Here is a 13,216-nt window from a genome sequence, read left to right as displayed (position 1 = left end):
GGTTGTTCTCCACAAACAGCAGCACCTCATCACTGCTCCATCTTCCTTCCCTATCCTTTGAAAACACACTTTCAGGGGTTTGCTTTATTTTCAAACAGCAAGTGCAGTGACATCAGGACAATAAGAACTCATGGAAACACAGAGTAAGGCTAATGTTTCCTAACACCACAACTTATCACCCTGCTTTGGGGCACACACATCAACAACACACCTCTCTTTTTATTGGTACATTTGTGCAGCAGGTACAGTGGCACCACACCTAATACAAACACAATGAACATAAAACAACTTCATTTCACCCACCTACATAATATTCCTCTTCTGTCCTTAGAATCACCTCACCCCTCCCCAGTCCCCCAAGTCCTACCTTCCATGCAGGCAGCAAGTTTACTGGTTCCAGGGCGGCAACTGCACTCCTTTGTGCTTTTACGCAGATGTGCGCAAGTTCTAACATTAACATTCCTTCTACTTGTAAACAAACAGACACCACAATCTTAGAGCAACTCTGAAAATCCCTCTTCCACCCACCCACAGGTCTAAGCGCCTCCAAGTTCCTCTCCCTCTGCCTTTCCATATTCAAAGCTTCACAATCTGCCTTTAGGTTCTTTTAACACTTTGCCCTATACCCTGTCTACTTATCCCTCGCCACAGGCTCTAACAAGTACACTGCATACAGCATACTTCATGTCCTTTCACCATGGATAACAATGACAAATAAATGCTTCTTCAGGTCCCACCTTTCACTTATTAAATCATGTAAGCAGCAAAAATAGGCCTCTCGCTTCTTATTTCTTTTCCACCCCTAGACTATACAACATCACTTAGTGCGCCTTAATTACATTATGTGTACTACGTGCAGTAACAGCTTGTGGCAAAAATAGGATCAATATATAATAATAATTTGTTGTTCTGCAATAAAATACAGCTGCATCTTTAATCAATACCACTACAACTCAGGACACACTACCTCTGCCACGGAGCACTTTTTCATTAAAATAGGTTTGACCTACTTGCGTTATCACCTCTAACCCACCCCAATGTGTTTTTTCGAAACAACAACACATAATAGTAATATTTCATAACAACTTAGTAGGCATCTCTTTCTCCTGTCCCTACCTTTTGCACACACATATATGTCACTCTTTCAGTCTCACAAGGACAATCTGGCATCAAGGATAAATTGAAAACAAATTACTGCTTTCATATGATTTTTTTTACAGGACACAAGGATACCATTCACTCTATCTCTATGCGATTGTACTGTATGCCACTGCTCTCTATGCCACTTTATTCTACACCACTGCACTCTAGGCCACTCTACTGCATTCTCTTCCACTGAACTCTCTGCCACTCCAATCTGCACCACTCTACTTTGCTCCATTGCACTATATGCAATTGCACTCTATGCCACTGTACCACTCTACTCTATGCCACTCTATCCCACTGCCCCCTACTCCACTCTGATCTATTTTGCATTACTGCACTTTATGCCTCTGTACTACTGTACACTATGCCAATGGATTCTACTTTACTATGCACCACTGTACTCCACCACTGCACTCTATACCTCTTCAGTGTAGGCCACGCCACTCTACTCTGCACCACTCCACTATACATGAGTGCACACTACGCCACTATTCTATGCCACTCCCCTCTACCCTGCTGCACTTCACTCAATGCCACTTCACTCTACTCTGAAACATTCTACTCTACACCACTGCACTCTCTGCCACTCTATGCTGCACCACTCTACATCACTGCGATCTACGCCTGTCTACTCTAAACCATTGCATCTACCCAATGTACTCTACACCACTGCACTCTATGCCAACTACTCTGAACCACTGCACTCTATGCCACAATATTGTACTCTGCAACACTTTAGGCCACTGCATGCTACGTCACTCCAAATCATTGCGTTCTATGTCACTGCACTCTATGCCACCCTTTTCTATCCGGCACTACTGTACTGTATGTCACTGCACTCTACAGCACTCAACTCATCAATCTGCACTACTGCAGTGTACGCCAATGCACTCTATACCACTGCACTTCAAGACATTCTACTCTGCAATACTGCACTCTCCACAACTGAACTCTAACCTACTCTGCATGATTGCACTCTATGCCACTGCCCTCTACTCTGCACCACTCATCTCTATGCCACTCCACTCAATGACACTGTAATCTACTCCATACCACTGCACTGTACACAAATATACCACTGCACTCTACTCTACATCTCTGCACTCTATCGTGCACCACTCCACTTCACCCTGCACCACTTCTCTTTACTCTGTAACAAACTAGTGTACAGCACTGCACTGTACGCCACTCTGCTCCACCCTGCGCCCCCCACTCTACGCCATTGCACTCTAGGCCACTGCAATCTATGCTGCACCACTCCACCCTACTCTACACTGCACCATTCATCTCTGCACTACTACTGTGTGCCACTCTACTTACTGTACACCAATGCACTTTACACCAATTTACTGAAATCCAATGCACTCTAAGGCACTGCACTCTGTGCCAATCTACTCTGCACCACTGTACTTTACATCACTTCACTTTAGGCTCCACTCTACAATACTCCACTCATTGACTCTCTACTCCATTAAACTCTACTCCACTCTAGGACACTCTACTCCAGTCTATGCCACTCTACTCCACTTTATCCTATCTACTCTATGCCACTCTACAACACTACTCCACTCTACAATGCTCTATGCAACTCCCTGTACCCCAGTGCATGCTACTGTATTCCACTCTATTCTACAACACACTATTCCCCTCTGTACTCCTCCACTCTTTGCCAACCCAGAACTCTACTCTATGCCACTCCACGCCACTCTATGCCACTCCACCATTCTGACACTCTACTCTATGACACTCTACTCCACTCTATGCCATTCCACTCTACTCCACTACTCCACTCTATGCCACCCCACTCTACTCTCCTCTAAACCACTCTACTCTACAGTACTGTGCTCACTTCTATGCAACACCCTCTACCCATCCACTCTGCTCTCTACCCCTTAACAACACTCTAGCAAAGAACCCCTGCTGCCCTTTGCAATCATGCGATCACTTGTTTACATGTAGGGTCCCATGAGACCAGACGGTTAACACTCCTGAACCCCTTTCTCGGTCTCTATTTTATCCCAAAGTAGCTTCTTTTTTTACTAGAGAACAAAGAATGCAGACCCACTTAAAAATGTCTTTGAATCATTATTGAATGTGAAAACATTAACTAAGGGTGTGGGATACCGTCAAATATTTTCCCTCGAAATTTAGTGAAAATTTAACATGGTTATGAAAGATTACATGAAAAGGGAAAAATGTTGTGTGTGAAAAAATAAAAGTCTTGCGAGATACGAGAAACTAGGCGGAGACTGTTTTGACCTTTACTTATTCAAGAATATACTACAAGTTGATTGGCCAGGACCAGATATCTATTACCAAGAGGGACACTTTTGAATTCCGTTTACCCAGCAGGGTGATAAAGCAATAATTAAAGATGAAATCACCAAGTTAATTTGTGTTTTCCTACGCTCTTGTGAAATGTAGTCAGTTATGTTGTGTGCACCAGCAGCACCTGATGGTAGAACATCTTGCCCTGAACTCACCTGTGTCAAGGAGCAAACGTGGACTCGCCCACCGAGCCGGTCCTCATGGTATAGTGGAGCTGCAATTAACAGGACGTCTGTCTCCTGGTCACCATCCAAGTCCACTGAGCACAGCTCAGACCCAAAATAGGATCCAATCTGGGAGAGAACCAGACAAACAAGTGTATATTTGTAAATGTTGAAACTTTCCACCTCACACAGTTCCCCCCATGAAACACGACTTCAGCACTCTTCACACGTTCACCTAGTATCATAGGTGGGCAGTAAGATAAGCCCCCAGGTGTAGGGTGGGTCTCCAGCTCCTGCATGAATACTCTCCATCGCAGGAGGCCATTTGCAATTGTAAAACCTCCCCATGACTTGCCAGGAGGCTCCAACTGACTTTGGTTTTACTGTGGGACAGGTTAGGGGTGGATTTCAATCAGTGCACAGGAGGGCGGGGAGGAAAACCCCTGCCCCTCCCTGTGGCCTGCCCCTTTAGGGCCTCCCTCTCTCCTCCCCTACCATCAGACTGTGGAAATTTCAGGATGGAGTTCCTGGAGACTATAATGTTATCTGACGGTACCCACAAGCTTTAAGTGTGGCGTTCTTACATACAGTAGTTGTTATTTATTGTTGTTTATTGTTCGTGCCATTAGCGAAAGTGCTGCCAAACATTTACTAATGCTCATAAAGATAGATTCCGTGGAGAGACCCATAACAGAGATGATCGTCTGGCTTTTCAAGAAATGACCCCCATCAAATGACGAACACAGACCAATATGAAACAGAAAGAAATTAAGCCTTCGTTTTGAAAAGCAGAACAGAAACACCAATGAGCTGAAGCACATCATATGATATAAAGTACCATAATTATCAAACCAATGTTACAATGTCTGCAAAGGGTGTTAATTGCTTGCCTGGCAATAATGGGGCTAAGCTGAATGCAAGGGAGCACAAGCATTTGCAATGCTGTGGGTCTCACATTTGTTCGAGTTACAGCTATTAGCGTTGTAAACTCCTAACTGGACTTTTCTTGCAACATAAATTGAAAATGAAAAGTCATACAGTTTCACATAAGCGGGCCGATTTAAAGAGCCAGGTCATGAGTGGGAAGGAGACACACAAAAGGAAAAAGAAGTTCGCTCACATTCAAGCGTAAGGGCAAAGTGCAATTAGCCATGTCACAGGGTCGATGTCCAAAGCGGTAACCAAACCGCCCCAAGGAGGGAAAAACGTAAAGCATTTACCAATGATAACAAAGGATTTTTGAAGGGCAAGCCTATGAACCAGCGATATTGATGGACATGAGGTGGGTGTGGTTAAAAGCCCATATAGATAACAGCACGTCGGAAAAGCAGCGCTTGCATGCCGCTATTCTCAACCTAATAATGACAGATGGGGAAATTAAAACCGTTTAACATTCCACAGCATCTAGGTAGTAAAGCTAATATGTAAATGAGAGTTCAGCAGATACACTCACACTGACAGGTTTTCTGCTGTGCTCTCTAGGGTATGTTTTGCAAATATTACATAGACATAGGAAATGTAAATGCATGTAGCTAGATGTCTAAGAAATGCCACACAGCATATGTATTTACTAAACATGAACAAACAGCTTACAATATGAACATGAGTACTGTTCTGCTTCTTTAAAGCAACAATGATGGCAAATCTACACATTAGTTACAACAGTATTTGTTCCGGGCACAGAAAATATATGGGATAAAGTATCCCCACCTGTACATTATAAGAATATGCAAGTCAGTGACAAGTTCCATGACCATATAGAGGAACGATGCCAGAGGCCGAATTCCTTTATAAGATTATGGAACTCTGAGATCACTTGCAATATCCTTACCATCTATGGCAGGGGGTACTTTATCCCATATTATACATTGCAATGCATCACCTTTCCCACAAACCACTTAAATCCTTGGTGCATAGAAGTTTCATATGAATGAGAGAGCATGTTTGCAAATATGAAGAATAAATATAGATTCTCTCGTGCAAAATTAAACACCTTAAAAAAAAGCTGTTAGATAGTTGTTGCAAAAGATTTTAAAATCAGTTTAATGCAAGTCAGTTAAAAAAAAAGAAAAAAAAAGAAAAAAGCCAAAAGCAGCAGTAGCCTGGAATGAGTAGAAACATGCATGCTGAAAGATTCTACATTTTCTATCATTACCTAACAATTGCAAAATGTAAATATTTTCCATATATATCTCCTTTCTGCTTGAGCAAAAGGAATAAAAGGAATAAAAGCAATGTTTAGTTTCATTCTTTAAATAGCTGCTTTAATTGTGCTCTGTGACATGACAAGCCTTTCCACAGGGCTGCTGGCTCTGGCAGTAGGCATTGTGATGCAAGAACTCAACTGTAAAAAGTTACATTTTATGACAAGACCGGAGGCTCCTATTATGCATTCTTTCCTTGCTTTAATCAAACAGCAGCAATTTAAGGAAAACTACAATTCCCGTGAGCGTGGAAAAAAAAAAAACAGCCAATGGGAAACAAAAGGTAGTCCAGTAACAATAACCAATGAGTAACTACATGTGCTATTATGACGTAACTGGACTGCGAACAGCCCTCTTTTCTTGCTGCTCGCAGCCAGTTAAGTCGTTTTTTTTCAATACTTCTTTCATTATATAATGTTTGTTATGGTTATTTCTTCATAAGCAATGTTATTACTTGTTATCATTTGTTTAATTATTCTTTTCCCCCTAGCCGGCATGGTGCCGCACTAATTGTTCTGTGTTTGCGCTCCTCGGCGCGTGCCCGGTTTCTATCTAACGGTTTTAGCCATTCCTCACGTCGCGTTGTTTTTTTGACAGCGTGTGAGGAACGGCTTACTTCCGTGCCTCTCACCGCTTCGCAGCTGCGTTCTTCAACTGTTCCTCACCGTGTTCCGGTATAGTTAGACTGCTTCTTTTAGCCCTTCTCTCCGGTCACAGCCTTTCCCCTTCGGAAGCTCGTCTTCTTCTGCCTCACAGTAGGCAGTGTTAGACACGCCCTGGGCCGGAGCTGTTCGTTTTTTCTTACTTTCCCTAAAAATTAACCCCTTAACTCCTGGTTTTGTGTTTATCATGGATTCTGGCAGTTCAACTTCGTGTCAGGTGGACCCTGAGGAGGTTTCTGCCATTAATCAAGATATTAATGACTTTATCCAGAATTCTGTTCAGCAAGCTGTTAATAATTCCATAAATAATTTGTCCAAAAATTTGGAATCCTCAGTTTTAAAAATGTTTAATAAGATTTTACCCGCCCAATCTGCAGGGGAGTGCAGACAGCGCCCTTCACTCATTTCTAAAGGCTCACAAAAATTGGTGCTAAAAGTTTGTGAGGTTTCCTCACCCATGGCAGAGGACGCGGTTCCTCAAAAGGCTCCTTCTAAGGAGAATAGAGTCACTGAGGGTACAGCGCAGAAACGCAAAGCGAAAACAAAAAATATTATGTCCCCTTTAATTATTACCTCCATTCCGGACACTCACGATGAGGTACCCGATGCGGATTCCGATGCTGATCCATCTGACCAAGATGATTGTGACTCCACGCCTGTTCCCAAAAAACCTAAACTCTCTTCCTCTTATTCCACTCCGCTTTTAGATTGTGAAGGCTTGCCTATGTTTGACCCTTCTTTTATATTACACCCCAATTCAACCGAATGGTTCCCGGCTACTCACGTGGGAGACTACATTTCGGCTAAATTATTTTGTCCTTTGGACAAACAAATCCGCTCCAAACTAAAATCAGAGTGTCCTCGCCCCTCTTTAGACCATAAGTCCTCTGTCACACCTACCATTGACCAACCCATTCTCACTTTCTTCACCAAGTTTGGCAAGGATCCCAGGAAAGGGGTAGATAAAGCCTGGTCCTCTTGCCAGGACAAATTATTGGACGTCATTGGCCCTCTCACTCGTATCTTTGACATGGCTGAGGCCGCCAGGATTGATGGTTCCGCTGTTGATCCGGAGGAACTCTCCTTATGGGTCCAAAGATCTGTTTGCCTTTTAGGCAATGCCAACGCTGCGATTACCCAGGAAAGACGCAAAGGTATTCTGCTCAAATTGGATCCCAAACTAGTTCATTTATCCTCAATTCAAATGCAGACCAAAACAGAAGGTTTTCTATTTGGGGATAACTTCATCAAAGAACTGGGCAAGTACGTTGCTACTTTTACCTCCCTGGATAAGGCTCAACAGTCTCTAAAGAAGATGTTCAACCAACAGGTTTTCACCAGGGCCGGCAGAGACAGGAGCCGCTTTGCCGGCCGCTCCTATTACAACCAAGGCTCCCGTGGCAACTACAACTACAACTCTTCATACCAAGACTTCAGGCCACAGTTTTATACGCAAGGGGCCAGAGGTTTCTGCACCAGAGGCTTCAGGAACACCAGAAATGCCAACCAAACAGGCAAATCCATTTCCTTCTCATGTTTCCGTGGGCGGTCGCCTTTGTCATTTATTCCCAAATTGGTTATTAATTACCTCAGATCCTTGGATTCTAGACACCATTTGAGGTTATATGATAGAATTTTACGCAACTCCAACACAATTCGTTGCTCCTCCTCTTCCTCGCTTTTCTACAGATATGTCCGCTCTTATTTCCTCGGAAGTCCAATCCCTTCTTCAAAAACGAGCTATTGTTTTTGCTCAACCCCACCCGTTAGGCTTCACCAGCTCCATTTTCTTGGTTCAAAAGAAGAACAAGAAAATGAGACCAGTTATCAATCTCAAGTTCTTCAACCAATTCGTGGTTTACCGGCACTTCAAGATGGAAATCATTCTCCATCTCAGAGACTCTCTACTTCAAAACGATTGGATGGTCCGTTTAGATTTACAGGATGCTTACCTGGTAGTTCCGATCCACTCGGATCACAGGAAATTTCTTCAATTTCAATGGCTTGACCAATTCTTTCATTTTACATCTCTTCCTTTCGGTCTTTCTTCAGCCCCATGGTGTTTCACCAAACTCATGAAGCCAGTGTTGGTGCATCTCCGGGCCCAGGGAGTGAGACTTCTCATTTACCTGGACGATATCCTCCTCATGAGTCAATCTCCTCAATTACTCTCATCCCACCTCAACCTCACCTGCTCTCTTTTATCGGAACTCGGCTTTATCATCAACAGAGAAAAGTCTATTCTTCTTCCTACCCAAAGTATAGAATTCTTAGGTTTCCTAATAAATTCCGTTTCGGCCACTCTGTTTCTCCCTTCGGCAAAAATCAAATCGATAAAGTCAGAGATTCTCCAAGTTCTTTGTCGTTCGTCCATTTCTCTGAGGACCCTTGCCCGCGTCGTCGGACTTCTTTCCTCTTCCATTCAGGCTATATTCCCAGGCCCCTTGCATTACCGGGCTCTCCAGCGGTTAAAGATTATACATTTATGCAAAGGTCTTTCTTACACAGATATTATTCCCCATGATCACGATTCTCGTACAGAACTTCAATGGTGGATAGACCATTTAGACGCTTGGAACGGAAGGACTATCTTTCCATCAGCCCCAGATCTTGTATTAGAGTCAGATGCAAGCCTAACCGGTTGGGGGGCCCGTTGTGGACCAATCTCGACTGGAGGTTTATGGTCATTAGAGGAGTCCAGATTGCATATCAATTATTTAGAGATGATTGCAGGCTCCTTTGCAATCAGGAGCCTCGCAAAAACAGTGTTTGCTGTGCTATTCTTCTAAGGATGGACAATATTTCAGCGGTCCGATACATCAACCATCTCGGGGGTACAAAATCCAAACCCCTAGCAGAATTGGCAAAGAGTTTCTGGGAATTTTGCCTTGCAAGCCAAATTTCGGTTCATGCAGAGTATCTTCCGGGAAATCTCAACTCCATTGCCGATTGGCATTCCTGTCATCTACAGGATTCCAGCGACTGGAAGCTCCATCCCGCAATCTTTCATTTCCTACAAGACAAATGGGGGCCCATGACGATCGACTTGTTCGCGTCTCGCCTCAACACGCAACTTCCCCAATTCTACAGTTGGCGGCCGGATCCATCGGCCCTGGCCTACGATGCATTTCTTCAGGACTGGTCCAAGTCCCTTTCTTACGCTTTTCCACCTTTCGTTATGATCAGCAGAGTTCTTGCTCAGGTCTGGCGTCAGCAGGCTACCTTCATTCTTATCGCTCCTTATTGGCAGTCCCAGATTTGCTTTCCTACCCTTCTGGAACTTGCCATAGATTTTCCTTTTCTCCTCCCTTCGTTCCCAGGCCTTCTTTTGGACCCTCTCCAACGTCATCACAACCTCATTTTAGACAATCTTCTTTCCCTTTCGGCTTGGAAAATTTCAGGAATTCACAATTTTTCCCTTGCATTTCATCACAATCTTCGGAATATATCAGACAATCTTGGGCCCCTGGAACAAGGAATGCCTATAAGTCGGCCTGGGCTTTATGGCAAAGCTGGTGTACGGGAAAACACATTGATCCCCTTTTAGCAGATGTCACTTTTACAGTTCATTTCCTCGCTGCGGAAGCTAACAAGGGTAAAGCTTTTAGTACTATTAATCTGTATAGGTCAGCCATCTCCTCGAATCATCAGTCTGTCAATGGAAAGCCAGTAGGGGAACACCCGCTTATTTGCCGGCTGTTAAAGGGAGTAAAATTTTCTAATCCACCACTTCCTAAATACAGAGGGGCATATTTATACTCCGTTTGCGCCAAATTTGCGTAGTTTTTTTCGACGCAAATTCGGCGCAAAACTAACGCCATATTTATACTTTGGCGTTAGACGCGTCTAGCGCCAAAGTAGGAGTAAAGAGCGTCATTTTTTTGCGTGAACGCCTTCCTTGCGTTAATGAGATGCAAGGTAGGCGTTCCCGTCCAAAAAAATGACTGCGCCGCAAATGCGTCGTATTTATACTCCCGGGCAAAAATCACGCCCGGGAGTGGCCGGGTCAAAAAAACCCGCATTTGCGCCACTTTTTAACGCCTGGGTCAGGGCAGGCGTTAAGGGACCTGTGGCTCAAAATGAGCCCACAGCTGCCCTCCCATGCCCCCAGGGACCCCCCCTGCCACCCTTGCCCACCCCAGGAGGACACCCAAGGATGGAGGGACCCATCCCAGGGACATTCAGGTAAGTTCAGGTAAGTATAATTTTTTTTTTTTTGTATAATTTTTTTGGGCATAGGGGGGCCTGATTTGTGCCCCCCTACATGCCACAATGCCCAATGACCATGCCCAGGGGACATAAGTCCCCTGGGCATGGCCATTGGGCAAGGGGGCATGACTCCTGTCTTTGCTAAGACAGGAGTCATGTAAATGGCGTCTGGGCGTCGTAAAAAATGGCGCAAATCGGGTGGAGGCGACTTTTTAGCGTCAACCTGACTTGCACCATTTTTAAGACGCCCTAACGCCATTTTTCCCTACGCCGGCGCTGCCTGGTGTAAGTGGTTTTTTTCCACGCACACCAGGCAGCGCCGGTCTGCTTGCGCCGGCTAACGCCATTCAATAAATACGGCGCCCGCATGGCGCTTCAGAATGGCGTTAGCCGGCGCAAAATTTTTTGACGCTAAACTGCGTTAGCGCAGTTTAGCGTCAAAAAGTATAAATACGGGCCAGAATTTTGTGGGATGTTAATATCGTATTGAATTTCTTTCTTTCATGGCCCGACAATTTTTCTCTTACTCTGAAGATGTTGTCGGCCAAACTCACTATGTTGTTGTGTCTTATTTCTCTTAAACGGATGTCTGACGTCAAAGCTTTAGACATTTCCTCGCGACAGTTTACTCCTTCGGGGGTATTATTTACTGTATCCAGAAGAACAAAAACAAATTTACATTCAGTTTTTCACCCATATTTTCCGGATCATCCTAAATTATGTGTAGCACAATGTTTAAAGCATATGACTGCTCATCTAAGAACGTCCTCAACTACTCAACTTCTTTTTTCCTTTAGGAAACCTTACAAGCCAGTGTCTTCCGCTACTTTGGCTTGTTGGGTCAAGTGGATTATGTCTTTGTCTGGGATCGACACTTCCAAATTTGGAGACCATTCTTCTAGAGGCACTATGGCATCCAAAGCCTTTTGGGCGGGGTCTCATCTTGAGGACATTCTTAGATCTGCAGATTGGTCTAATGACAATGTGTTTAGAGTTTTTTATTGTAAACCGGTTGATAATGTGGTTACGAATGTCATTAATTTGCTTTAAACATGCATAATAGGAGCCTCCAGTCTTGTCCTAAAATGTAGATTTTCCTAGTTTTAATGACGGAAAGCCTTAATTTTATTAAAGACACGGAGGCGAGTATTATCCTACCCGTTGTTTTCTTGGTAACTAGTGTTTGTTTATTTTTCTCTCCCTCCCTTTAGTGTCACCGTCTGTCCAACCTGCTACCTAAGTCATCATGTCATGGTGTGGTTGGCCCATCATCGTCAACGCTGTCTACATATCCTCTTCTTTGTTTGGCGGATCTCCATTGTGCCTCCCTTCATCGGCAGTTCCCTGGACTTATGAACTTCTGCACTGAGCTGTTATCTTTCATTATGGCTCTTTTAATTTTGGCTTCTATTTTTCCTTTATTTCGTGCCAGCTGAACTTCAAGCGCAAGAAAAGAGGGCTGTTCGCAGTCCAGTTACGTCATAATAGCACATGTAGTTACTCATTGGTTATTGTTACTGGACTACCTTTTGTTTCCCATTGGCTGTTTTTTTTTTTTCCACGCTCATGGGAATTGTAGTTTTCCTTAACTTGCTGCTGTTTGATTAAAGCAAGGAAAGAATGCATAATACTCGCCTCTGTGTCTTTAATAAAATTAAGACTTTCCGTCATTAAAACTAGGAAAATCTACATTTTGAACAAATCTTTATTCAATTGTAAATACAATCATAAAATCAGATAGGACCGAAAATATATAATTGTATCACATTTTAAGAGAATAAAAGAACAACAACATTAAAAAGCATCAGATACCAAATAAAATTCTGGGACAACAACAGAGTAAATCCAGCCTAGAGTCACTTGATCTAACAGTAGCACGCAAGAAACATAAAACAGCAGACAGAACATGCACAATTAGCGCCGGGCGAACTTGAACAAAACCCAGAACTTTTGAAACAGGTAAAAGGAAATGCTTCCCGGGAACACCAAAATGTTTACACAATAAAACAAAATGTAGCGTATTCTGTGGAAACACATTGTCGCAGACACAGGGCCCTAGGGAGCCTGAACTAGACTAGCCGCTCGGGGAGGCCAAGAGGTGTTGCAGCATATTAAATCTGAATAAAGCCACCACAAACCTATCCCTTGCATTGGATAACAAGGATAGGCATGGCTCCATATCCCGAACAATTTTGTAACAAAAAATGACCCTGGACCATGGGTTTCCCAGCTCTGACCGGTCGCATTGCATAGAGGCATATTAAAAAAACATTTCTGTTAACCTTTTCTTCTCTGACAGGCACAAAGAGTGATAGTTAAGAAACATAACTGCCCTCCCTAGGGTAGACAGGGTTGCCTTCACATATTCATGGAATTTTGTGCATATGATCAAGAGCTAAACAATCCGTTAAGATCAACCTGTTAAACTGAAGGCCTTCCCCAGTCCATAGCTTAACCCAACAAAGCAAGGGCCTGAGTGCTATTAGATCACTAATGTATCTAA

At 43.6% G+C, this 13,216-nt stretch overlaps 1 protein-coding gene across 1 annotated transcript in view; it reads right to left on the bottom strand.

Moving 5' to 3' along the window:
• ITGAL (integrin subunit alpha L) overlaps window positions 1-13,216 on the bottom strand; it is a 448,305-nt gene that overhangs the window by 153,717 nt on the left and 281,372 nt on the right. Inside the window, exon 13 of the mRNA XM_069244383.1 lies at window positions 3,630-3,767. Coding sequence (XP_069100484.1) covers window positions 3,630-3,767 — 138 coding nt within the window. The remainder of the gene's footprint in view (window positions 1-3,629; window positions 3,768-13,216) is intronic.

This window comes from Pleurodeles waltl, chromosome 7 (genome assembly GCF_031143425.1).
Source record: "Pleurodeles waltl isolate 20211129_DDA chromosome 7, aPleWal1.hap1.20221129, whole genome shotgun sequence".
Classification (NCBI taxonomy): Eukaryota; Metazoa; Chordata; class Amphibia; order Caudata; family Salamandridae; genus Pleurodeles; species Pleurodeles waltl.
Note: the sequence above shows the minus strand (reverse complement) of the source record. Positions and strands in the feature narration are given on the sequence as shown.